At 41.6% G+C, this 27,082-nt stretch overlaps 3 protein-coding genes across 6 annotated transcripts; 2 read left to right on the top strand and 1 right to left on the bottom strand.

Annotated features, from left to right (window-relative positions):
* The first annotated feature begins 742 nt into the window (after positions 1–742).
* On the top strand, positions 743–1,722 carry LOC113122270 (tumor necrosis factor receptor superfamily member 16-like). Its single transcript, XM_026293478.1, has 4 exons — positions 743–898; positions 997–1,195; positions 1,327–1,354; positions 1,430–1,722. The coding sequence occupies exons 1-4, from the start codon at positions 817–819 to the stop codon at positions 1,694–1,696; spliced, it is 576 nt and encodes a 191-aa protein (XP_026149263.1). The 5' UTR covers positions 743–816; the 3' UTR covers positions 1,697–1,722.
* igflr1 (IGF-like family receptor 1) lies at positions 1,688–3,156 on the top strand. Of its 2 annotated transcripts, XM_026293479.1 has the most exons (4): positions 1,688–1,821; positions 1,924–2,004; positions 2,173–2,274; positions 2,505–3,156. In XM_026293479.1, the coding sequence occupies exons 2-4, from the start codon at positions 1,956–1,958 to the stop codon at positions 2,840–2,842; spliced, it is 489 nt and encodes a 162-aa protein (XP_026149264.1). In that variant the 5' UTR covers positions 1,688–1,821; positions 1,924–1,955; the 3' UTR covers positions 2,843–3,156. The 2 variants fall into 2 exon arrangements, with proteins under 2 accessions (XP_026149264.1, XP_026149265.1); XM_026293480.1 differs by lacking the exon at positions 1,688–1,821 and having other exon boundaries at positions 1,909–2,004; positions 2,178–2,274.
* On the bottom strand, positions 3,149–25,725 carry kmt2bb (lysine (K)-specific methyltransferase 2Bb). 3 transcript variants are annotated; one of them, XM_033325581.1, is made up of 37 exons: positions 25,323–25,725; positions 23,902–23,980; positions 20,190–23,726; positions 19,899–20,080; positions 19,609–19,728; positions 19,233–19,419; positions 18,787–19,018; positions 18,637–18,704; positions 18,279–18,536; positions 17,983–18,089; positions 17,271–17,396; positions 16,661–16,774; positions 16,346–16,492; positions 16,153–16,245; positions 15,946–16,063; positions 15,704–15,817; positions 15,228–15,412; positions 15,010–15,111; positions 14,709–14,819; positions 14,386–14,462; positions 13,943–14,166; positions 13,732–13,835; positions 13,475–13,612; positions 13,147–13,305; positions 12,941–13,058; positions 12,754–12,832; positions 12,492–12,652; positions 12,225–12,392; positions 9,047–12,137; positions 8,581–8,681; positions 8,314–8,451; positions 7,917–8,169; positions 7,700–7,807; positions 7,471–7,554; positions 6,062–6,191; positions 5,614–5,935; positions 3,149–5,572 (listed from the first exon to the last, which is right to left on the bottom strand). In XM_033325581.1, exons 1-36 carry the CDS (start codon positions 25,650–25,652, stop codon positions 5,660–5,662), a joined length of 11,619 nt encoding a protein of 3,872 aa, XP_033181472.1. In that variant the 5' UTR covers positions 25,653–25,725; the 3' UTR covers positions 3,149–5,572; positions 5,614–5,659. The 3 variants fall into 3 exon arrangements, with proteins under 3 accessions (XP_033181472.1, XP_026149219.1, XP_026149218.1); XM_026293434.2 differs by having other exon boundaries at positions 3,149–5,935; positions 25,347–25,725; XM_026293433.2 differs by having other exon boundaries at positions 3,149–5,935.
* Between the last annotated feature and the right edge of the window lie 1,357 nt (positions 25,726–27,082).

Consider the following 27,082-nt stretch of genomic DNA (forward strand, 5'->3'; position numbering starts at 1 on the left):
GTGTGTGTGTGTGTGTGAGAGAACCTTCATAAGAACCAAGTTCCTCTGTGTAGAAAGAGGCAAAACTAGAAGAGAAGTTAGCCTGTTGTCGGACCTTTTCTCAGCTGCAGATTTAACAACACTGGAGCTGTAATTGCAGAGGAAGTGGTTGACAGAGACACAGAAAGGAAAAGTGGAGTTTTAAGTTCAGACTGACTGCAGTGTTCTTTAAAATAGGAACGCCAACCAACCAAACCAGCTAAAGTCCAGCTCCAAAGACTCTTAACTGATGTGAGGAGGGTGCACAGTGTTACACTTCACTGCTGAAACTGAAGCAGCCTGCACTTTAGTACAACGTATTAACACTTGGTCCTTCATTTCCAGTGAAGCAGCATCTTTTTTGTGTGACCAGTTCCCACAGTGCTGTGGCTATTTGCCTACACAGAGTTAGGCCACATGGCCACTGTGGCACAGTCCAGGACTAGACTTTACGCAGGTCACTTAATAAACTAATGTCCATAAAATACTGTCCCTCTTGGTTTATTCATCATGGTGCAGCAAACACACACACAGACCTACCTGCAGCTTCTCTGTTCCTCTGTATTGAATTCACACACATCTCCAGCTCTTTCCATCATACATTTATTCCAGATACACACAAAAAAGAAACATGCAATTTAAAAATTCTATGTCAGCTCCCAGACCCGGGGACAGTAAAGATACCTAGTCTGAGAGCGTTTACCTGGGTTTCTGTAGACCAGACGACGATGTGTCTGGTGGGAGGCGCTATGCTGAGGGTTTACTGAGCCTTTTTCCGCTATATAGCGCAGTTCAGTGATGGGACACTCCGAGAGGTGCAAAGATCTCACGACCTACTGGGACAATATTGCAGGGACATGTGCGTTTTGTCCAAAGCCATGTAAGCCTGGATTTTCTTTTATTTTCTTATGTTGTGATATGTTGTTTTATATTGTTTTATATTATGGTATGTTGTTGTTTGTTGTGTTGTGTTAAAAGCTGTAGGGTTTGAAATTAATCCTAACTGTGGGTATGATGACGACGGAGGGTTTCATGAGCCGAACCACAGACGATGCAAAAATGGAACCTTCAATGACGGTACCAGGACTCACTGCCGAGCCTGCACCATCTGTCAACCCGGGCATGAGGTCGTCCACCCCTGCAGCACCACGTCGGACACCAAGTGCAAAGAAACCCGGTAAGGAAAACGCATTTTTCTGAGAAAACGAGCAGGGACCCAGATGAATTTTTCTGTTTTCTTAAATTTATTTATTATGAATTTTTAAAAGACGTTTAGCTACAGTTTTATATTTTCTCTGGTTTGTTTAGAACCCGAACCACCGAACCTCCTGTCACAGTGAGTGTATGTTCCCATAACATCATGTAGTGTTACTGTAATGCAGTTTTGAGTGTAGTTTCTTTGTCTTCTCAGGAATCGACAACTTCTCCGCGTGTTTCAGCTTCTCCCAGCATAACATCATCGGTAATTCATATAATAATAATAATAATAATAATGATGATGATGATGATGATGATGATGATGATAATAATAATAATTCATATTACTGTCAGTCAGTCAGTCAGTCCACAGTCTGTTCTCTCCGGGGATCCACAGAGGAAAAGCATAAAGTGTAAGCTGTTAAATGTAACAGGCGCTTTGGATCAACAATGTGACCTCAGTGACATTTTCCTTACATGAGTAAGAAAAAAAGGAAAGTTCTGGTTAGAAAGGTTAGAAAAAATGTCTTAGACCTTTTGTTCTCAGTCAACCAGTGTTTTCATTTCAGAAAAGCAGACAGCAAAGGGCCACCTCCCCAGCCTTATGTAAGAGAAACCTGCCCTTGATTATAGAACAAGAACATATTGTTTTATTTAAACATATACATATATACTTATATATATATATATTTGGTTTTGTTTGTGCAGGGGCGTTGCCATCAGCCATCATCATAATTTCCATGATGATTGTGTTCTTTGTTTACCTGAACTCCAGAAAGAGGAAACGAGGTTTGTTCATTATGAAGATTAACCCCAGACAAACTTAAGAAAAACAAGTGTGGTGTGTTACAAATATCTGGGTGTGTTCTTTGGAGTCAGGGGTCATGTGGCACTCCAGACATTAGCTCTTCAACATGTGCTAACCATATGTGTATCTCATGCTATGGGTTCGCCCAGTCCAGCAGAACATGAGGACTGGTTACGAAAGAGCTGCAGACAATAACAGGTTCTCTCAACTCTCCTCTTCAAGTGGCAGCAGTGACTTGGAAACTGTCCTCAGTGAGTGAAAATGACGTTTCTAAATGTTTTATGCACAAGTCACAATGTGAATCAGTGTCTGTCAGTGTTTTTAGAGATAGTTGGGATGTGCAGTTTTACATATCTGTGTCTGGAACCATCAGGGACTGTTTCATCTTCTTGGTCTTGATGTGTTTATCCTTCATATTGCTCCACCAGCTAGAACAACCCTAAGATAATTCACTCAATGATCCCACCTTTTCCCCGTGTAGGTCCATACATCAAGGCTGCGCCCTTACAGACAGTGCTGGACAATATAGACGTGTTGGAAGAGTTGGTGATGTTATTAGACCCAGAGTGTCACGGAGCAAAGAACACTAAACATCTGGCATCCTACTGCTCCTTCTCCTCCACCTGGATAACTTACACTTACTCCCTGAAGGACAGCAAGAGCCCTCTGAAAGCTGTGCTGGAGGGGGTCACCGCCAAGAACCCTGACTGGACGGTGGGGCACCTGGCTGAACTGCTCAGAATGATGGAGCGCAACGATGCCCTTGCTGTTCTCGCCAAACTCAGGCTAAACACACTTTCTCTCCCCTCTCTCCCCTGACTGCTTCTGGCCTCTCACTGCAAATGCTTGGATTTTAATTCTATTATTCAATTTCCAAAATCAGCATTATGCTTTGGGTAGAAGTGGAACATTTATATCAATATATCTCTGACAGGACATTTCTTGTCTCCCTAATGCTGCTTTTGTGATTATACATGTACAACTATTAACTGAAAAGAGTTTCCAATTTGAATTTGTTTAATCATTACATTTTAATGAATATTGGAGATGCAACAAATATGAATCTTTTTTATAAAATATTTCTTTACACTGTTGGCTATTGCTATTTCAATAAAAAAAGGAATATATTCAAACATCTTAACATCTTTATTAAGCAAATAACATTATAAATAAAAAAGTGCATAGAAAAATTAAACAGGTTTAGAAATATGTATACAAATATTTACAAACTCAGGGCTTATTTATACATGGTAACAAAGACGTAAATTTAAAGATCACATAGTTTCTCATGTTATGTCTTTTACACTTACTTTAAAATAACCCTACTATATATATATTTATATATATATATAGATATTTATATGCACGTGTGTGTGTGTGTGTGTGTATGTTATATATAAATATATATATAACATACAGCTTTCTTAACAGATCTTGGGAGAGATGGTCATGATAACTTCAGGTTTTGACTAGTGCTTTCGATCCTTCATTGCAAGCAATCACACACACACACACACACACACACACACAGACACACAACACAGACAGACACACACACAACACAGACACACACACACAGACACACACACACACACACACACAGAGGCACCCACACAAACACCCCCCACATAAACCAGCTCTGCAGGACGTTAAAACCGAGCTACTCTTAAATGATCATCGTCTCTTTTTGCATCAGTATTCCCAAACATCTGTTTAAACAGCTGAGGTAGAATCCTTACAAGAAGCTGGGAGTGACTCTGCTCCTCTAGTCAGCTAAGTGACTGACACGAGTTAATCTGGGCTCCATCCCAGTGATTGGACATGCAAGAAGGAAAAATGGATTAAGACAAAATGTAAATTTTCTCTAATAATTTTGGACAGAAAGAGATGGAAAAATAAAATAATAATAATAATAATTAAAAAAAAAAGATAATGGGCTTGGGGAGGCAAACAGTGCTCACGTTGCTCCTGTGGTGGATTCTAAGATGGTCAGTAATCTACCATAGCAAAAAATAAAACTATTCTTTAAAAATACCTGCTTTAGAACAATTGGTGTCACAAAAGGCTTGATGCATGACATAACAGCCACAAAAGAAAATTCAAGTAAACTGGAAAAACAAAGGACATCATTTGTAACTAAAAAAAAAAGAAAAAAAAAAAATTTACAAATGGGCAGATCTCGTAATAGACTAGATCGCCACAGTTTACACAAAGCACAAGCTTTTACCATTAAAAATATAACTCAAAACATGAATAAATATAACTATTAATTTGAACAGTGTGTGAATGGAATTAGAATCAACTAAGAACAGCATTAAACATTATTTTAAGGTGTTAAGTGCATCCTCTCAGCTCCATTTCAGATCGAATGTTTTCTGCAACGACAGCGGTTATGTTCGTAACCAGAGCTGAACGCACACACACTCAGTGGCAATGCTTTATACCAGTGCTCTCCCTGATTCACTGTTTCACAAAGATGAGGAGAAGTTGTGTTTGATGGTTATATATATGTGCAACTGCAGGGCAGCGAAGTCTTATTGCAATAGGTAATGAGCATCTGCCAAGAGAGTAATAAAAAATATATTTTTAAAAATCTGATAATCACCACAACTCTTCACTTTTGGCTTGGGTAGTGTTTGCTACATACACTGTACATCAAGAGAGGCAAAAAAAAAAAAGAAAAGAAAATGTCTTACAGACAAGTTTCCATTTTTATAGGTATGACACTATGGTACTGACTCAAACCGTTACATCGCAGTGAATCTATTTTCAGCTTCAGACAGGAAGAGAGCAGATGAGAAACAGTAGCTCTAACATCAAGAGTGAAACCTAGACAGACACTATTTTCCAATGATGATAAAGAGTACTGCTTGAGTGCATAAATTCAAGATACATGATGGCAACAGGGTGAATAAACAGCTAAACAAGTCCTGATCTGCAGGACATCTTAGTCCAACTAAAGATGTGAAAGACCTTTCAAAGCTTAGCACCATGGTTGTTTTGTTTTTCGGTCTAAAAAAAAAAAAAAAAAAAAAAAAGTATATATTAGCAACGTGATCAGCATCAAATGTATGATAAAACACACACAGGCTTGGGTGAATGTATGGCTCAAGAACTGACTTCACTACTACTCACATGGGGCTGTGATATTCCCATCACTGGAGGATGGAGCGATCATGATTACACGTGCACTACGGACAGGCCTACACCGCTCAGTATGAGTAGAACATATAAGGAATCTTTCAGTCTTTAGTCTAGATATAGGATTTCGGCAATGATTCGAACAAATAAGGCTTGATGTGTGTTATCGAAGAAATTCTGTCGGTGCCGCCCATTTAGATCTAGCAGCCCCAGACACATTTTAAAGAACTCGCCATGAATACCAAAACCACTTCCCGCACAGCTCTGATGACTCTGCAGTACCAGCTGAACGGCTTCTCTGTACCTTGTGACCTTAAACCTGATTTTTTGATTTTTCCATACAGGTTTGCTTTCTTATTCTAACTCACCAAGTGTTAGTGGCCAAATTCCCCAGCTGTGCAAACCGCCCAACACCTCCCCAAGCCCAATCCAGTGCCATCTTAATTTAAGGCTTACTAGTAAACAGGATCCTTCCCTTTTCATTGAAGGGATCTCTCAGTTGAGGAAACGCCGACATCGTCGAGCTCCACAGTTGCAGCTGAGCTTGTTGCTGGCGTCTTCAATGGGGAACTTGTAGTCGTAAGTGAGCTCCTCTCCCCTGTAGATCTTTCTAAGAGCAAAGATGACGATATGCTTTCGGCCCTCCACGTTGATCACTCGTGAGTAGCAGTTTGGTTCACAGGAGTGATTGATGAATCTTGCTGCATTGCCATGCATGGTTGCATCCACCACATCAAAGTCATCAATCCGAAACATGTAACAGCCAATACCCTGCAGAGGTAAACATGAAACCTATTACTACATCCTCCCACCTTTCTCACCTTTGACCTTCAAGTCCCGTGGATAACTGACCAACATTACTGTACAGCTGGTAAAAGTAACAGCGACCTGACCAACCTTGCCATCGTAGTACTTCTCCCTTTTGTCAGTGAGCACTGAGCGGATGACGATGCCTGCGTATTCAATAACCATCTCCCCTGCTTCAATGTTCCTCTTGCAGAACAGGCCACGGCCATGGATAGCAGACCTACAAAGGTCAGACAGGGCGACGGTCCAGTGATGTTTACAACAGTGGTGTACACACTCAACTCAGAAAAATGTATTCATTACATTTTATACTATACTTTATCATTACATTTAACAAATACAACTATAGTGGGGCAGTGGGCTAGCACACAAGAAAACACATTCCCAGCCGCCTTAACTGTATCTGTATATTTGTAACTAGTGCACATTACTGTGCTACCACTAAGACGGCACATGTGGTAAGCATTACGAGGCATGAAGCTATTTCAATCATAAAGTACAGCCAGATGAGGCAACTACAACTGCTGTGGTGTTCTGGTTAAGCAGCCTTGTGTTTTCGGGTTCAGTCTCCTACATATCTTCATTGCATCTTTTTAGCTTTTGTTTCAGCTTCCTGAATGTCTCTAACATGAAATTGCAAAAAACTGGAAGGGATAGTTTGTTCCAGTTTCAAGAATGAAACTCCCTTCTTGAGAAGCATCGTGACTCAGATTAGAAATGTGCCTCTGTAAACAAAGGTGAAAGAATAAACTCTAGCAGCTGTAATCCATAAGTCATCTCTCTCAATCGGTTTGATCTGTTACTGCCCTCAGTCTCATATCAGCCTGTGAGCCCCATGATATTTTGTTCTTTCTGACGCCTACAAATTGTTTCCAACTCAATAAGTTCTTTAGCTCAGTTTCGACATGCACTGAAAAATGACAGACGGTGCTGCAGCTACGCAATGAACAACACATTGATGATTGATTCACTTGAAACTTTATACGGGCTACTCTTCCACAATCCTCCTTCTATGGCCTCTCCCATCTAATATGCTGCTTTCCTTTGCGTGCCAAAGAAACAGCTCCACCCACTGCTGACTGGGAGAACTCAAACACATATTGTACATATTTTAATGCTTTTGGAAAAACTGGCGGAAACATTGTCTGACAGATCATTTCTGGCTTATGTAATGAAGAAGGCCAGATGGCCCAAATTAAAAAGGCTGCTTTAGATTTGTAAATGTGCAGCTTTTCCCTCTTTGTGTAAAACCATCTTGCACATACAGGTGTCTGTACAACTCTACAGACAAGAACTGGACTGCAATTTAGGTAACTTTACCTGCCTGCTCAGAAATTCATAATTTGCTGTACAACTGCATTTGTCCCCCGTACAATATCTAAACCCAACAGCAGCTGATGCTTTAGGATCGGCAACTCAATATTTTTTTTATTTTTTAGCTTTAGACAGAAGTCTAATATTATATTTAATATTATATTATTTTGTGGTTCCGTGCTGACCTGTATACACCAACAGCTTCCTTGGATGTTCTTTCCAGATGTCTAAAGCGCATGGCCATGGGCAACTCCAAACTAGTAGCCCGTCTGAAAGAAAGAAAAACCCAAAGAGATACAGAACCAAATAGTGAAATCATTCAAACAAAATTCTTAATGGTCTTTAGATATGATTTCCACTTAAAAATGAATTTAGTTAGTAAAATAATTGACATGTAAATGAATGAATCTGGACCTTGTGGATTTCAAAAGAACCTCGTCTTCCTCATCATCATAAGGCCCAATGTCAGGAAGTTGTCTATGCTGAGAAGCCAGGAAGTTAAACATATCAAAAGTTGACTTCCTGTTAAGAGAAAAGAAGAAATGACCACTTAGAAATCAGACTTTCATATTATGTAAAATGCTATGTGCTTCTGGCTCACAGCACACTGTAAGAACTCAGGTAAACACACCTAAGGTAGAGCTCAGAGCGGGCACAGCCACTGGGGTTGACGGGCAGGTCATCCTCCTGGCTGAACTGTTTGAAGAAACGGAAGGTATGGCGTTGACAGCGGTGAGCCCCTTCAAGTTGCTCCAACAAGAACAGCACTGCATCATGGACCAGTCCCAACATACGGGGTCCAGTAATCCCCTGAAAGGTCAGGGGTCTCAACCTTGCTAATGCTCGTGCCTCCTGCACCCCATCAATGACTGCTTTCCAAGCCACTGCAAGGACAGTTGAATAGAGAATGAATAGAGCAAAAATAAGTGATGGCAGATGATCCACACCAGAAACAAATTTCCCCAGTTACATAATTCAAAATTCAAGCCTGCTAAGATATTTATTATCTCATGTCGTATTAGCCTTACCCTCAATGCTGTCTGCCTCCACCCTGAAACCATCATCACTGGTTATTTCGAATACCAAGTGTGGCTGTTCTCTGTTAGTCAGACATTCCTCATCCTCACCAGATGGTGGTGTTTCATCATCTGAGGCAGATGCAGCACCTAAGAAAAACACAGTCAGTCTATGCAACACTTTTCCTAAATGTCGCAACCAATTCATCAGAAACATTCTTTGGTCGACGTTCCTAAAGTCAGCAATGAGTGACCACTTCACAAACATGATTAACTTACCAGAGTATTTCTTCCATTCAGTCATGCTACTGGGTCCAACTGGTTCCCACGCATGCAGTTTACACTGTTCACCACGAGACATATAATCCCAAGGCTCTGACCTGAGAAAACAAGAGTTCACAAGTTTTTCAAACACATGGATTTTATATATCCATTTGCAAGTTGTTTCTCATCTGACACCGTATTCACTTCTCATTAGACACCAAACTGTCCATCTATGTAAAATAGTGTTTCCAGAAACCACAACGGGGATGTACTGGCTACCTTCTTTATAGGAGGTTAAATAAAATGTGTCTCTGGAGCAGAAAATAGACGAACCATGTTAAACTTCTTACTTTAAAAGTACAGCATTTTTTTTTTTCCCCATTTCTGGTGTTCAAATCATTTCAAAGTGCATCTAATATTTAAGGTTACAGCTTATCAGATGTTCTTTTGAGTTTTATCATTTAAGATAAGAAAATCTTACCCTGAGCTATCAGAATCACTGATACACTCCTCCTTTAATTCATCCAGATTCAGTACTCCCTTCACTGTGGGGGTCTTGATGCGAACTCCTGAAGCTCTGCTGGTGATGCTTGAAAATGTAGGTTTGCGCCGCTCCTCATCCTCACTGATGCTCTCTGGTGGCAGGAAGTCAACTTTAGACTTCTTTGTGACAATGCGGTCTGAAAGGGAGGACACTCTCTTCATGCGGACGTGTGTGCGAGCACGGGGCGTAGGAGCGGGTGCTTGGGGTGGAGATGGAGAGCGAGGCGACTCTGCAGGCTCTGGTTCAATTAACAGGCCAGGTGGCAAGACGAGCGAGGATGGGCTTAGTGTCCGAAGCCCGCTCCACTTCGGAGTGTAGTTACTCGCCATTGCTTGGTTGATAATTGCTTGAGCACTTTCAGCAGGAGTCATAGGAGGATTCTCGGTCGACAGAGATGGCTGCCCTGACGTCTTGGATGACTTGGATTTCTTGGATGCACTGGACTCCTTCTTTTTTGTCTTTTTCAACTCTGGAACAGTTTCATCTTTTGGTGTTTTCGTATTCTTTCTTGGTTTCTTTGCATTAACGGATGCCACCGCACCGTTACTATTCTGAGCGAGCAGCTGTGTAATTGTGGTTGGAGTCTGAACGGCAGGTGTAACTGTCGGAGGAACTGCTGCTGCCATGTTGGGCCCGGGAGGTGGAGCAGTCATACTGCCAGCTGCTGCTAGTGTAGCTGAAAGTGCATTGCTCTGCAAAAGGCTTGCAATCTGAGTGACGCAGTTATAGGAAGGGGAGTTGGGAGTGGGCAGCTGAAAAGTGTTGCTGTCTGGGTTCTTTACAAAAATCTGCCCAAGGCGGTTCACCAGCAGAACATGTGGTGTAGGATCAACATTTGGACCTCCCACCTCTTTCACAGTAAGAATGGCATGACCCGGTAATGCCTGGGGTACCACTGGCTGCTGAGGTTCTAAAACGGTCCTAGGGGTAGAAACGTTGATTGAGATTGTGTGACCAGATGCAGCTTCCTTCTGCACAGATGCAGAGCTGTAACCATTTAATATCACAGGTGCCGAAGCAGGTTGGACTGACACAGTTGAACACTGTGCTGACAACCCAGAAACAGATGGTACTGATGCAGAGGAAGAAACGAAAGTAACAGCGGTAGAAGCCAGTGGTTGTGTTTGTGTGGAGTAAATCGGTAAAGAGACAGTTCCTGACATGGGAAAGGTTCCTGACATAGCTGATAATGCTGGGTCACTTTGAGGGGCAACATTTAGCAGCGTTTGGGTCACATCTCCAACGGGTCTGAGGGTGGTTAGTTTTGTAGACTCCATGGACGGGAAGGCTGTTAACTCCTGTGAGGATGTTACTGGCTCAAGCGTAATACTTGTTAGAGGTGACTGACTGAAACCTGGTAAACAGGAATACATTTGCAAGGAGTCTACCAGGCCTTGAGAGGGGTTTGGTACGCCTGTGGACATTAAAGTAGAGGGCTGAATAAGATCCAGCAGGGCGCGCTGACTGTTATCAGCAGCTTCTCCTAACGAGGGCGCTATTGTATTTGCTGTTAAGTGGTTCATTAACACAGTGGAGCCCTCAGTTGAAGGTACAAACTGGCTGCTGCCAGTCTCTGAGTTCAGGAGTTTACAAGCTTCAGGCCGTTGGGTCTGAAGCGGGGCGCCTTCTAGCAATGAAACCATCTGAGGTAAATGTGAACTAGTGTCACATCTCTCAAGAACAAGAGGTGTTTCTGAGGCAAACCCTAGACTAGGATCCTGGAGTTGCCCCACTGAATAGGAGGTTGCAGGTACCTTTGTGAGCAAGTTAGGCAAAGCACCATGAACTGGAGGAGCAGGAAGTTTGGTCGCTGAATTTATTACTGAACTGTCAGCACTTTGCTCTTTGAGTGAAAGGTTTCTGGAAACAGATTTAGGTGGATTTTGAAGTGGACTTTCAGCAGGACATGTGTTGAGAACCGAGACGGTGACTGATGAAGAACCTGCAGGAATATTATTGGATGACCCTGTTTGTGTGGTGTTTGCGGTTTGTAGTTCAGGGAGATTTTTATTATTTAGGTTTTTGGCTCGGATCTGAGCTTGAGTTGATCCCTCAACCTTCTGAGTCTCATCACTGGTCACTATGCTTGCATCACTCTCTGTGCCGTCATCAATGCCGTCCAGCTGAGCCATCGGCCGGGAGGATGGGGAGGAAGGAGACTTGGAAAGATCTTTTGATCCGGGACAACTGACTATTCTCCGTGAGAAGTCAAAATAGTGCTCCATGTCATCATCAGAAGAGGTGTTTCCTAAATCATCCCTGGCTGAGGCTGCAGACCGTGGCAGATTGGCAACAAGGGTCTTCCTCTTGTGTACCTCTTGAGCTCCTCCCCAAAATTCCTCCTGATCATCACCCTCCACCACTATCTGCCCCCCACAGTTCATTGCCACACCTTCGTTTAGGAGAGTCTCTTCGATCTCCAGTTCTGTCCTCATCTCTTGACCCAGACTGATATTGGGATCCTTATGAAATGAACTGTAGGGAAATTCTTCTTCATCCTTCTGTTGGTCTAAGTCCCCTTGGGGTGACGTACCATTTGCTGGAGAGACGTCTTCAGGCTCTGGTGAAGCTAAGAAGTTGTGTGGCACCTCAACTGAGTCTGACTGGCTCAGATCAAGTGATAAGCGGGTTCTGGGTAGTTGTTGTATGGATGAAGAAAAAGACAGACTTGGAGAGGGAAAGCTTCCCACACTGTCCTGCCAGGGAGACTGAGGAAAGAAAGATGAGGTGCAGTGGGTCATTGTGTTCCCAGGACAGCGGACTGAGGAAACGCTTCTACCTCCAACGGGACGGGGTGATGGGGAATTTATCAGGTTGTCTGTAGCACCCAGTGGGAACAGTGGGGAAGTGGAAAGGGAAGATTTTCCAGCACGAAGGGTGACCGGTCCAGTCAGAGGGCCCAGAGGAGGGGGGGTCATGTGACTGCGAAGGCCTGTTGTCTGTGAGTGGGGGCTGTGGCGACGAACCCTTCGAGTCTCTTCCAGGTCACTGATGGTTAATATGTGGTGGGGTTTCACCTGGGTTGCTCCTAAGAAGAAAACAGAATTAATTGACTGACATTTATTGAAGAAACATATTTTAGTGACTTTAAAAATTTTATGTATTCATATGTTACCTGGGGATGGCAGAGGTCGGGACATTCCTCCAGCTGGTCGCCTGGGTTGGGGATAGGTGGGAATCTTTGGCCTTGCACTGTGATCTGTCTTGACAGGAGGTCCTGGGACAAAGATTTCCTCGGCTGGGGGTTGGGAATCTGTCAAATCAGTCTCTCGCACTACAGATTCTGAAGATTTATAAAAATAATTGAAGAAACTATTAGTATTGTTATCAATATAACGTTAATCCCTTCTTAACGTATTTTTCAGCAGTAAAACACACACACCAGGTAATGGACAGGGGCAGTGAGCAATGGTGTGATTGTCTCCTTGGTCTGGCATCTCCTCAACAGGCTTCTCAGGGACAATGGGCCGGACCTCACGAACTGTACATGTGTATTTGCACTGGAGCAATGGATTAACTGTACTCCAGTACCAACGAGAACATCTAAAGAAGGAAAAACAAAGTTTTAAAAGTGTTTTCATTCAGTGTTTAGAGCAAATGTTTTATTTATTCAAGAAAGTTTGAACAGATAATGTGTAACTTACTGAAAACCCACAGGAAACAGTTTTCCTTTGCTGGCTGAAAGTTCTGTCAGCACACCTAGGTTTTCTATCTGCAAGGAACCTGAGTATGGACAATGTTGACACCACACATGAGTTGAGCATAAGCTCATGTTAGCAAATTCCGAGGAGTGAAACAGACTGGAGAAAGAAAAAAAAAAAAGCTGCTCACCAATCATAACACTGATCAATTCTGGCTCCAGTCCTGTCAAGAACTTTCTGCGGAGGCTGATCCCCTCAAAATCCACATACACCCTGCGGATTACTTCAAATTCTTGACCAGTTATCATCTGAACAAAAACAACAAGAGAAAATGTGATAAAAACCAAAGTCTAACTTTGAAACTGTTCCAACCTTTGGTAAGAACTAACAAATTACCCTGCCGCTGATGAGATGCCGGTGTTTGTAGCAATAGACCTTCTTATCGTCCTGGAACACACAGTGACGGGAGCGCGCGCACATGAAATGATAGTTGCTTTGACAAGATGTCAGGCAGCAGCCCACTGTGGCACCCGTCTGGTTGCAGCGTTCACATCGCTAAGACGGGGTAGGGATTGATGAGGGTGATGGGTAAAGTTTGAGTCAGAGTATTTCAAATATAAATACTGTCCTGGCAGCTTTAGATGGAGTTTTGCTAGTAATCAAAACACTGATTTTATAAATGAATACACAATATTAAACAAGCAAACAACAACAAACAACCAACCATCAGGCGACCCCTTGCAACTGCACTGTGTACATGTAGAAGAGAGCCATTGTCCTCTTCAAACACCTCAGCTGACCAGAGGCAGCAGTTCACATGTGCCCATTCATTTTGGCCCAAGTACAGCAACCTCCCTGCTTCCTGTGAACCCCACCACAAAGATATTTGTGAAGACACGAGAAAACATTACAGCCTGCACAGTATTTATAAGTCGTCTCCATGTTGGGTATTGTTGATTTACTGTTTAATGCATTACTTACATTAGGTTTGAGATCTCCATATTTTTGGCACAAAGAGCATTGTCTTTCATCATCCTTAGACCATCCAGTGTCTAAGTCAGATTTTGAAAGCCGGCCTCTTTTCCCTGTATGAATGTGCAAGAGTAAAAACTTTAAGGTCTGAACACTGTGCAAGACAAAACGAGACAAGCGGCCAATTCTATCGTCACCCCTCCTGAATAAACAGCATTACCTTTGAACCTGAGCCTAACAACCCTGCTGGTTTTGAGGTGGTTCTGGCTTGTCGGCTCCCCAGACAATGGAGAAAGTGCATCTTCTTCTTTTACATCTAAGCTTTGTCCATTGTCCTCCTGCAGGAGGCCCAATGGAGCCCTGGATGAGAGCTCTTTCCTCTCCTGCCACTGTGCGTAAACATGTTCTGTTGTAGGAGGATGGACAGCATGGGACAGCATCCCCCTGTTAAGGAAAGAATTAAATTGTGAAAGGTTTAACATTTTCATTAACATTGATGCCACAGAGAGAATATGAATATATTTACACTAAATACACAATGATTTATACATATTAGCTTTAAAATATCTTGAGAGCCATATTATTTGGGACAGGGTCATGCATGTGAAAAGCGAGTTTGAAATGTAGATGTATACAAACCAGTAAATGATAACCATCACTCACATGGGCAAGTCTTTGGTACAAGGGTTCCATACCTTTGGGTCTTGGCTGTTGAACCAATTAAATACTTCTTCAAGGAGCTAACAGAAAAATGATCAGTCAATTAAAAATATTAATTCACATTTTTAAAAAGGTATCATTTCTCACACTCCAGTTAGCAAATTAACAACGAAAATCATTCAAGGAAAATTCAGGTCAGACCTCTTCACAATGGAATCTGTCAGAAAGTTAAAATTCTTGATAAATGCAAGTTTAAACTATGACCAAGTCATGTTATCAAATACTGAATGATGTTCAAGGAGAAGTGTCTTTTAGTCATACAGCACCTTTAAGTAATAAGATCGTGCCAGGGCAGTGGGTCTCTGCTCCTCTGGAAGATCCTCCTCTTGCTCAAGCCTCTTTCGCACCACTTGAACAACATCCTCATGGAACATTTTCTATGAAAAAGGGTTTTATTTTGTTTTAGGATCAGTTCGGTTCCACTGTTCCCCTTAGTATTCTTTTTAGCAAACCCATAACTGGCAGAACATTCAGTGACATAATGCATCCCCTCCCTGGGTTCTTATTTTGCTAAGAAAACAGTAAGGAATGGAAGGGGAAACACTGAATAAGAGGGTGTGTACTCACCAACGTAGTATAAAGGCCTTTGTCAAACTTCTTGCCTACAGCTCTGAGGTCACAGGCTGGCTGTCCTTCTATTCCACTGTCAGGATCAACCACCTTTTCACACTGCAGCAGAAATCAAGTCATATATGAAATGCTTTATTTCACGTATGACTTACAAGCCCACGGACATAAATACACCACGTGTCACATCTGTCACATCTGGAAGTTGCGTCTCCTACCTGTGAGCAGGTGACAAGGTGCTGGGTAAGAGTAGAGGAAAGCAGGCAAGCTAGCACCTTCTCCACCCCAGCCCTGAGCTCAATATAGAGCAGCTCCCTCCAGGCGCTGGGCTGGGTCACACTGCAAGGCCGACACGAATACACTACGCTCTCTGGCAAGCTGGACAGGATCTCGTACAGCTCATCTGTAATCATTTCACAAGTTATTCTCCAGTGTATCTGAAACCACACACTGTTCACATTTCTAGAGTATTTTTAACAAGCAATGAACTTTTGATGTTCCCTTTTGTTCCCTCTTCACGCTTCAACCCTTTTCATTGTTTTGACGTCCTTTCTTTTTTAGAATTAGGTTACACAAATCAACCTCACTACTCCAAAGCAGCTAAGAACAAACATTTCTCAATTTAAGTTTGATGTGGTTTTATCAGACAATATACTTGAAGGTTTATTTCTTTTGAACAAAAAATTTAAATGACCTGTTAGATCCTCACACTTGGCATGTACCCAGTGGTTACATGTGCCACACTGCATCATCTGACTGTCATAGTCATTGTCCTCATAGCACTTGAAGCAGATTGGACAGTAGTTACCTGAAGACAGACAGACAGATGATTAGTCTTAGCATAACCTGGTAGTGTTGGTAAGTAATACAGCAGCTTAAAGACAACTGATAAGGGATAAACAAATATACTATATGAGTTTAAGATTCAATCCTCACCCTGGTCATAGAGTTTTGAACAGTCTGGACAGAGTCCTTTGTCCTGGTTCCAGTCAGTGTCCCAACTCTTCCCTGGTGTGACTCCACAACTTTTACATCGGATGCATGTCATGCAAACCTGCACAAAAACCATCAATGTATTCCAACCTCAGCATGTCTGTGGAGAATAACACACATCTTTGTGTTCCCTAAGAAATGTTAACTTACCCAAGCTTTCCTCTTCTTGTTTTGTTTTGGATAGTTCGATCCCAGACAGGAAGCATGATAACAGTTCTGGCATCGTTCGCACTCCAACAAAGGCTTAAGGGAGACACAAAAATATGATGGTTATTGAAGGAACTGCAGCAATATGGATAAGAAAAAAAAGTATAGAAAATCAAATGAAATTACCACTCTTTACCTTTGAGGGCTTGTTTTTCCTGCCACACACATGGCAGAACTTGCAGCGACGACAGCACCAGTTTTCCTTGTTGTCCTCAGAGGGACGTTCTGCTGGTTCAAGGCAAAACAGGTGGAAGGGCTCACAGCATACTTGACAATACAGCATCTGCAAAAAAGATATCCACACAAAATGTCTTGAAAACTAATAAACACCCACATATGTGGCTTGGAAGCGTACAGTGTAAGAATCCTATGTCAACAGAAGCAAGGGCCAAAACAACTACTGCAACTGATCAACTACTGCAAAACAGATCAAAATCTATTGAGCGTTTACCTCATGTTGCCCTTTACTGGCACAAAGGAAGCAGACATATGGTGGCATGAGCGGTGCAGAGGTTAATATACTTAAACCACCCATATTCCAGACATTCTCCAGAGTACAGTCCTCCTGAAATGAGACAAAACCAGAACAATATTAACTGCTCAGTGTAGTTACCAGTGTCATACAGGTCCGCTGACCAATAATTATAAAAATAATCAAATACACAGAACTTTAACTGTTGAGGGAAGCTGTAAGGTTAAATGAAAGACTTCAAAAGGTGAGAATTTTTTTCTCTTTCAAAATGTAAAATTTAAGGAATCAGTTGAAACACAGTTCAACAATGACCTCTAGTGGCCAAAATCAGCATTGTTGCGTTGCCTTGTGAATTATAATGTCTTTGACTTACTATGTGTGATTTGGTTTTAAAGCAATCTGAGGTTAATAGATGTGAAATGTTAAAAAGGTTTTCCAAACCTGTGCTAAATTCCACATATCGTACATCACAAATCTGTTCATTTTCAGAGTACCTTACAGGAATTATATGGCTGCTTTAAAACCTGAACACAAAGAGTTGAGGAATATTAAAACTGTGGATACGTGATACACAATAGGGAAAACCTACCTTGAAGTCAACCCTGATTTTATGAGTAGGTTTAGAAGACTCGACATCTCTCTGCTCAAATCCATGGGCCAAAGCTGCCAGGACGCTGGGAGGAGTCTGCTCCAAAGGACCCTGAGATGACAGACCCTGCAAACAACCATAACATAAATGCAGGCAATGCTGATCAGTTCAGTTCACATAGCCCCTCTGTAACCACTGTAGTCCTGACTTATAGTTTTTTACATTTGTGAAGAAGCACATGTCAGCTACGGCAGAGCTTAATTATATTATTAACTATGCATTAACCCCTTAAAACACAAGCAGAAATTTTGCTTAACTAAGACTAAAGCCTCAAGTAGATTCATCATTGCAAATCCAAATTTTTCTACTGACACCAAAAAAAAAACAACAAAAACAAAAAACAAAAAAAAAAACGAAAACAAATAAAAAAAACAAAACGAAACAAAAGAACACTATAGCAATCTATACTATAATGAAGGAGTGGTTGCCGAAGAGCTGGAACTACACAATGATTTATTTTGGATATATTAAACGTCACAAAACGAAAATTGTAGAAAGACGCAGCAAGTGTTGAATTTTATTTTAAAAAAAAAAGAAAGAAAAAAGAAGCAGGTAGGAAATGGTTTATTTTTCATACTGTGTCAAAAGATGACAGCATATAAACAGAAGCCTGGTGACCTTTTTGAAATGGACGAAAATAAGAATTACTCACCTTCTCAGGTTTGCGGCGACCTGGTGGTACACGGTGTGAGCTAGACTTTCGATGTCTGATTTCATCATCTGAAATATCTCCAAGGAATCCATCCAACGAAATAAAGTCTTTATGGTACAAGGAAAATTGGAGTTATATTATAAATATATATTATTATATAATATATATTATAAAGAAGAATAATAAGGCCTACACTACCTGTAAGCAGGTACTTTTTGCGTTGCATTAAGACTAATAATACTCAAATAGACCACGAATGAAGTGTCTTGTCTGACCTACATTTGTGAGGAATTTACCTTGACTGAATCGTGGTCCAGAACCCCTTTTCCTGGCTGGTGAGGCAGAACTTGAGAAATCTTTGTCATCCAGGTCTGAGTCGTAGTCCACCAGATCAAAGTAGACTCTGGGTTTCACAACACGCTTTGGCTGTTTCCTCACTGACGGACTGTGGTCGTCACCCTGGAGACCAGATGGTGAGTCCGTAACACCCTCGATCCCTTCGTCATTACTTGAATGACCCCCACTGAGAGAGGATCGCCGCCGCTTAGAGGGCCCTTAAGAAAAGAGGGGATGGGGAAGAAATGTAGATGGCATGCAGAATCTGATGAAAGTATGAGAGCAACATGAAGTGTGCGTGCACGAATGAAGAAATACCTTTGGGTGCTGTTCTTCCACTTAGTCTGCGTGCTTTTCTTTCTTCAATTTGATCACATCTCTTATACCTGGTAGAGAAAAAAAAAACAGGATTACTAATAAGTTTTGAATACTGTGCAGTAACTAATAATCACTTACAAGTTCACTTACACACAACACTGCCGTTTGGTATTGGGACCACCAAACTTGGGTTTGTCAAGGCAGTTCATGCACTTGCCACAGTCGTCCTCGTGGTTGCAGCCTTTGCATACTCCACACCTGCGAGAGCGGTAGCCAAACGGCCCAAGTCCTTTCCGTTTCACAAAATTCGATGGTTTCTTGACCTTGGCGACCTTTGGATCTGACAGCCCAGGACTGTCTGACTCTGAGGGAGACCCAATATCTGCAACAACAAACATAAATGTTGCTGAATTTCATTTTTTCATAAAGTAGTTCAGCATCCATTTTTAAAAGTAAAAAGTCTGGTTTCAACAGTACTCATATGAAACACAAAATAAAACTTAAACTCCATCCTCTAGCAGGAAACTGAAGCCAATACTATCACAAATACTGATGTTATCAAATACAACTACGTCTGTCAATCACGTCACATTTACCTTTAGTAACGGCTGATGGGGAAATGCCAGTTCTTTCATGCAGAGGCAAGGCGCTAAGTCTGGGAATGTCATCAGGAACCAACGCTCGAGGCTGCCCGAGCACCACAGATGCAGCACGGCAAACGTGCTTGATACGTGGACCTCCCACTCTGCGGAACTCCTGGCAAAGCGGGGAGACGAGCTGTGGCTGGAGGAAAAATACGGGAAGGGAGCTGAGTATTTTTCATATTTGAATTTAGCTACAAAAGCAGGTTAAATAAATAATTTAAAAAAAAACTATAAATATTGGCAAAAACCAGGGGGAAACAAGATATTTATTTGGATCTACACAGCAATGCCCCTCCCCCACTACAGATCTATCGATTTGAACACCTACTGGTCCTTGAGGTGGCTCTGTCTTGACGGGAACCTCAGAATCAGGCTGCACCTTCTGCTTTCTTCTTTGTCTCTTAGAGGACACATCTCGAGACCTGGCACCAGTTGGGCCAGATAACAACTACAGGGTTAATAGGAAAATACACAGCATCAGTACAGCAATCTTAAAACTACAAACCTGCCCAATACTATTCAGAAAATGTGCAATTCCTACACAGATTTTCCTCTTCTATAATAATATAATAACGGACATTTAAAGAATACAGTGACTGAAAATATACTTGAACTTACCCCAGATGACTTAAGCTGTTTCTGCTGGTCAATTTTAAAGAGCTGGACCTTGGCTTTCCTGAGGAGATTAAACATTCTTTTATTTGCACCAGTGAGGCGTGCTCTTTGTGAAGATCCCTTCTCCACAGGCCCATGGTTATCACTTTCAGCTGGGCCTGAGGTCTGCTCTGGTTGCAGCTCTCCTGTGGATATAAAGTAATATTTGCCAACCTCTGGTCCATTGGAGAGTCCTGGCTTCAAGGTTGCACAGGTCATAAAACATATGATTTGTTTTCTAATTATTCTGCTTACCTGAGTGAAGTTGGGCAGTGTCTTTGCCTGCTAAATGCTCCTCTTTGCTGTGCTGCAATGCAAGAGACTTGGAGTTCATAGTCCTAACGCACACAGAAACTTTTCTCACCACTCCAGGAGTATCAAGGTCTTCGATCTTCAGCTTGGACTTGTTCTTCTCACCCTCTGTATCCCGTTGTCTTAGGCTAATGCTTATAGCCTCATCATCTAGTCCTTCTGCTAAATCGACAGGGGGCTGAAGAGGTTTACTCACGCTGTCCATCTCTCCTATGTTTTTGCTTTTGGAAAGTCCTATGTGTGGCTTTAGCTTCTGATAAATCTTGAGATTAGCTGTTTGCTTGTTAAACTTGAAGGAAGTTTTCTTTTTCTGAGCATCCAGGAGGTCAGTAGAGACGTCTGTGGGCTTATCAGCTGGTGTAGATAAAAACAGATCCTCACATTTGTTCTCTGGAGTTTTGTCCAGTGTATACACTTCTTCGCTCGACTCTTCTGCCATGTGCCATTTGAAACTAGAGTTCTTTAGAGGAGAGCCACTCGTTTCATTTTTACCACTTTTTCTATCACAAAACAGACTGTCAGCTATGTCAATTGTTTCGTCTAGGTCCTGAGCTGAGAACAGATCAACATCCAACTGAGCTTCGCTTAATAGGTCCTCCTCATCAAGTGGCAGAATAGGGGATATCGGTCTGCCTGTCACATCATCTCGCCTCTTTGCTGGACGTATTTGCAAGCCCAGTTGTAAACTCTTTTTCGGGGAGTTTCTTCGTGGTAAAACAGACATTCCAGCATCATCCATAAACCTTTGCGGGGTTTTGATCACCCGTGAAGATCGGGCACTTACGACAGGCATAATGAAGTGCTTAATGTTTTTAACAAACTTTGATTTACCCGGCGGAGCATCTATAACACTCGCCGGTGCCTCATCGACTAACGAGTCTGTTTCTTCCTGCTTCAAACTGTCTTTTTCAAGCCCTATTTCTATCATTTTAGAAATTATTTTAGACTGTGGTTTTGCCCTATCAGATCCAGTAAACTGAAGGCCTGGCTGTCTCTTTTTGTACCTTTTGTGTATTCCAGTAAGTGTGGAGCTTGGGGCCAGTGGGGTAGCTGCCACTGGGGTGGAAATGTCACTATCTCCTTCAACAATTTCCTGATTTTCAGGCAACTTAAGTGGTGCAAACTTCCCATCTCTGCTCCTGTGCCTGTGTTTCTGACGCTGGCCAATCAAACTTTTGCGCCTCTTTTTCACTTTTTTCGAGGGGTTGTTTTGCAGGCATGATGTTTTTGGATCACTTGCTTGATTTTCTGAAACCAAAGATTTTTCATTATCTATCAACTGTATATCTGGTTCTTCTTTTACTGGTGGCTGTATCTGCTCCTGCTCCACTGGAATAGGGTCCTCTTTTGCCTCGGTCTGGGTGCAGTCTTTCATTTCTGGCAGACATACGTCTGTAACTAAAGGTTGAGTAGGTTCCTGTAGCACAGACTCTGTCTCAGTGGCTTCAACTGCAGCCGACTCTGTTGTGGCATCAGGTTCAGGGGAGACAACAGCCATCTTCTTCTGAGCTGACTTCTTTTTCCCTAATTTATTATTTCTACATCTTCTAGGTTTGAAAGGCACAGGCAATTGTTTGGCCTCTCTGATCTGTGGTTCTACCTCATTCTCAACTTTATGTGGAGAAACTTCACCTGGCACCTCTGGGGGAAGGTCAGCAATCTTTGGGGAATCCTTATCAGGAAGTTTCGAGGGATTAACACTGGTCACCGATGAGGATTCCTCAGATATAACCTGACAAGCATTTTCAGGAAGAACTTGTGAACTGGAGTCTTCAGTTGAAACCTGAGAAGAATCTTCAACATGCACCTCTGGAGTATCCGCACCCTGTGGACTTGTTCCAAACCTCTGTTTCTGAGTGGTCAATGGCTTATGACTAACAGACTTTACTTGTCGTGAATCGAGGCTTAATGCCCTCCTCCTTAGTCTTCTAGTTGGTGTGACTTCAGTGTCCAGAAATGACGGATTAGTTTCATTAACTTCACTTAGGTCTTTCAACACATCGTCTTTCTTTTCAGGCACAGGACTAACATTCTGAATTAAAAACGATGGTTTAGAGCTTTTATGTTTGCCAGGAGAGGAGACTTTTTTGATTTGAAGAGGTGGGACAACTTTTTCATCTGTTTTATTGATGTCCTGTTGTGGGGGTGTTTCTGTTGTGTTGTCCACTTCAACTTCTTCCTGTAATGTGGACTTTTCCTCAGATGCCATGTCAGCCTTGTTTTGGGAACAGTCATCATCCTTTGTGCTTTTACTGTCTTGAAGAGCTGCATTATCCAGTTGTGACTTTTTATCAGCTCCTTTCAAAGCCTTGTTGATACTGATGTCAGAAGGAGGGGGCTGATCCACTTCACTCACAGTCTTCTCTGCTACTTTGACAGTGTTCTCAGTACTCTTTTTGTGACTTTCTCTCTTCACTAATGTTAAAGTCCAGATAAATTTCCGCAGTTTTTTCTTCCGAGTTGTATTCTTCAGAGTACCCTGTGCATCATATTTTGGGTTTCTGATCCGTATAAACTTTAAACTTGGGACCTTCCATTCTTTGTTTTTCAAGAGCAAACTGTCACTGGGTTGCACAGCTAAATTTTCCACTTCCGTGGATGATGGGCTATGGTTTTCTGGCACCGTAACATCCTTATTCAGCCTCTTGCTTTGCCGTCGTTTGCCACCTCTCACCAACGCTTTGGCTTCCACTATGCTAGGAACTTCTGACTTGGGCTCAGTCAGAATGGCATCACTTTTACTCTGACTCTCTGGTCCAGCCGCACTATCTGAGACTCTTTTAGATTGAGGGTTAGTGACTCTGTTGCTTCTACGAGTCACTAACTGGTTAACTTCAGACCCTCGCTCTGCTGCAGTTTCCTTATGCTTTAATTTCTTGACATTTGTTTTTGCCTCCACAGTCCTGCTGTCCTTTCCAGTGTCGAGCTGATCGGGTGATTTTCTCTCCTTTGATTTTTGGTCATCAACCACAACTTTGGCGCTAGTCTGGAAGACAGGCTCCGTTGTCTTTGAAGCAGACCTCCCACGCCTCCGTGCAGGTACAGTCCCCCCTCCCTTATCTTCTGCGACATGCTTATCCTCATGTGGTTCAGTTTTTAATTTAACATGAGCACTTGAAATCTGGTCACCCTGAATGTCCCTGGCTTTAGGCTGATCCTGAATTCCTTTAATCTTCAACTTCTTCACAGATTTTTTATTAGGCTCCTTTACAGTTTTCACTTTCTTTTTGGCAACCAACTTTATAGTAATCCTTGGTGCTGCCGATGAGCTTTTAGTGGACTGTCGGTCCATAGTGTTTTTTCCCTTCAAACCTTTCCTGCAATCTTTTGCAGGCTCTGCCTCAAGAGATAAGCCATCAACTTCCTCCAGTGATTTTACATCTTTTACAGGATCAGATGGTGTAATAGTCGCCTCCACTCCTGGCGATTTAGGCGGTAGCTTCTCACTTTGTCTTTTAGATTTTGTGTTGACAGCATCACCTACGAAACAAAGAAAAAAAAAAAAACATTAAATATAACTAAATGTATTCAAATTAATGCAAAACTTGAATAGAAAAGAGGTCTCTTTTGTTAAACCTTCAGCTGTGTGCAGTTAATAAATTACACTAAAGAGGTCATGTTATTAAGAAACATGTTTTATTTATTTATTTTTTACCTTTGGAAGTGTTTTGTCGAGACCACGTGGATCCTTTGGAGCCCTTTCTCTCAGATTCAAATCCTCTGAAGTCATCTCCCTTTAAAAAAAAAAAGGCCAATTAATACCTGAAGCTACTTAACACTGCTCTATTGGGGGCTGTCACACAATCAGCAAAAATAATATTTAATACATTTGTCTCTGAATATTTATTATGAAGAATGGATTAATGTCCAGCGTGACAAAACAATGTTATGTTTATCCTAATGGGCTAAACTTGAGCAAACTAAATGATGTGTCAAACAATAAAAATAAAATGAAGAAAAAATAAAAATATAGACAAAAAAAAAAAAAAAAAAAAAAAAAAAACATGCTATTTGCTTATCATTTTAAACCAATGACAGGCAAGTGACAACTGATTTTAATTTTCACATTCAAACCAACTATGGTCACACATCTCTTATGAGCTGCAGAACATAAAACATGAGTCGCAACTAAAAATGGTTTCGCTTTTTGAAGGGAACTTTGCCTGAACTTTAGATTGTGTGATTATGTGTAATCAAGATTATTTACTACTGTGTGCACAGACATAATTAGAAAACTTATGAATCCCATTACGGCAAGTCAGAACACATTGCAGGTGTAACGTGAAAGGGTCCAACCGTTTAAAACAGACACATGTAGTCATATGTAGGGTGTTTTCAATGTACAACAAGGGTGCAACTGGCTTTCCTGCATTTTTGCACCACCATTTAAATACGTAACGTTAATGGTTAGTAACGTCAGCTAGCAGTTAGCATTTCCTCCTCTCAAAAGCCTTCAACTCACTTCTGTCTGCAAACAAGCTAACGTAACTAGCCAGAATGAAAACTTAGCATTTCCGCCGCAGTTAGGTTATATAGACGGGTCAGGCCGGGACCTGTGGGACTTGTCTTGTTTGAAACAGCTAAATAAGCAGCTCTGTGTGCAGCTGGACAGCGTATAAAAGCAGAGGAGTGGGCGCTAGCCTCCCCGTTCTTTGTGTTCGCTAGCTGGCTGCTACTCTGGCCCGATAAGGAGCGGGCCACAGATGAATTGCGGTCCCTGTTTACAAACTGGCGTAGCTACTCACTACGTGCTTTTTAAAAAATCTTCCACTCATGTTTCCAACCCCCCTAATATTTCCTACCTGCACGGGGACAGCTCTAATGTGCCTCGCAGTGTTTTGCCGCTTGGTCTAAAATGTATTTTGTGTTGCGACTCTTCGTTAAATGTAACGGGAAGCTCCGCCGTGCTAACGTTATTAGCACGTACCGTTAGCATGCAGCTAACGTTAGCGTTAGCTTGGCAGAGGGATGTTGACATTTCTCCATGGTAATAACCAGTCACTGCTCTGGACACTAGTCATTCTCGCACATTTAACGATCACACAAAATGTGAGAAGATGAAATAAAGATACTAACTCCTGCTTCGTTTTCGGACCTCACCTCTTCACTCCCACTAGAGCTGTATCCAGCCTGGCCAAGGATCTTGTGGTTCGCCTCTATCCCAAGTAAGCGCAAGTGAGACTGGTCTTCGTTTAACGATACCACCAGGTTTGCGGGCCTTGGCCCTCCATTAGTCACATCATCACCTTCTAAGCCTGATCGTCCGAGTTGCCATCGCTTCTCAGAGCGCAAACGACTGCGTGACGACCAAGGCCGACCGGGGAAACGACCTCTGGCCGTAGCGGTTCCACCTTGGCCTCCTACGGCAGCCGCGGTTGCTGATCCGCATCCCGCTGCCGCCATCATTGCTTCAACAACAACACACACCGACGGCTAGCAGTTCGTGGAGACACAAGAGGGAAGGCGCGAGATGGGAGGGGGGCCGCGCAATGCTACAAGGGAAAGTGAGTTTTTATTTTTTATTTTTTTTTCTGCGAGGCTTCAATAGGAAGAAGGATGTGGGTCGACCTCTGGTGGTGGTTGTAGGTATTACATAGTTGTAGGTCAAGTCTCCATTCAGAAATTTATTATGTTTCCTGCCATGCCACTTAGCAAGGCATGAGTCAGACCGCAATGAATCTAATTCCACTGAGGAAATCTAACCTTTATCATTTTTATTATGTTTAGATTAATCCTACACATTACAATTTTAAGTCTCTTTGAATACTGTTTAAAATGTTAAATACATGTTAAATATCTAGGCATGATAATCAGGTCTATATAATAAATCTAATTCCACTGAGGAAATCTAAACTTTATCATTTTTATTATGTTTAGATTAATCATATATACTACAATTTAAAATTTTCATTTTTTAAAAATATTTTAAATTTCTTATTTATCTTACATCTTTGCTACCTTTGGCACTCTGCTGTGTACTTATACTTTGCTGTTGCAACAATGCAATTTCCCCATTGTGAGACAAATAAAGGTTTTCTTATCTTATCTTATCTTATCTTTAAGTCTCTTTGTTTAAAATGTTCTTTCAAATGCATGTTAAATATCCAGACATAAATAAATATACCTAAATAATAAATCTAGGCATCAACACCTCTCAATAAAACACTAACAACTGATTTCAAATTCAAAATATAGTTCTACCAGCACTTCTCTAAACAGTTTCCACAAAATTCAATATTATAACCTTCATGGACATAAGATTAGATAAGATGAGCATTTGTCACATGCACAGTTAGTACAATGTACAGTGAAATGTGTTTTTGTACCTGCAGTTAACATCTAAACAGTTAGCACAGGGGTGTAGACACAGTAGTCACACATATATTCACTTTGTCCTCAAATAAGATTTCATTATGGAGAATCACATCATTAAACAGGGTGGGAAATGATTTGAAAAATGTTTTTGTTTGTTTTCCTGATAAACTGGAAAAAGCAGCTCTGAAGTTAAATGATAATGCAGTAAGAAAAGTGGAATAGCCTACGATAAGAAAGGCTTTGTCATTAATCTAAATGTGGCAGAAGGAATGGGATCCAGAGCCAGATAATAAATAAAAGCAGAATTTACCATCTGTTTTGATGATTGATAGCATTACATCCATAATTTAGTGTCCTGGTACTACACAGTATACAGCTTTATTGACACCAGCAGCTTATCATAATGACAGTGAAGAAGCAGGAGCCAAAATCTACACCAATGCAATTTAATTTATACTAAAAGTGTCAATTTGTGTTTACGCCCATGAAAAAAAGAGAAAATCATTTTATGAACTACATTT

Source organism: Mastacembelus armatus, chromosome 16 (assembly GCF_900324485.2).
Source record: "Mastacembelus armatus chromosome 16, fMasArm1.2, whole genome shotgun sequence".
In the NCBI taxonomy this organism is placed as follows: Eukaryota; Metazoa; Chordata; class Actinopteri; order Synbranchiformes; family Mastacembelidae; genus Mastacembelus; species Mastacembelus armatus.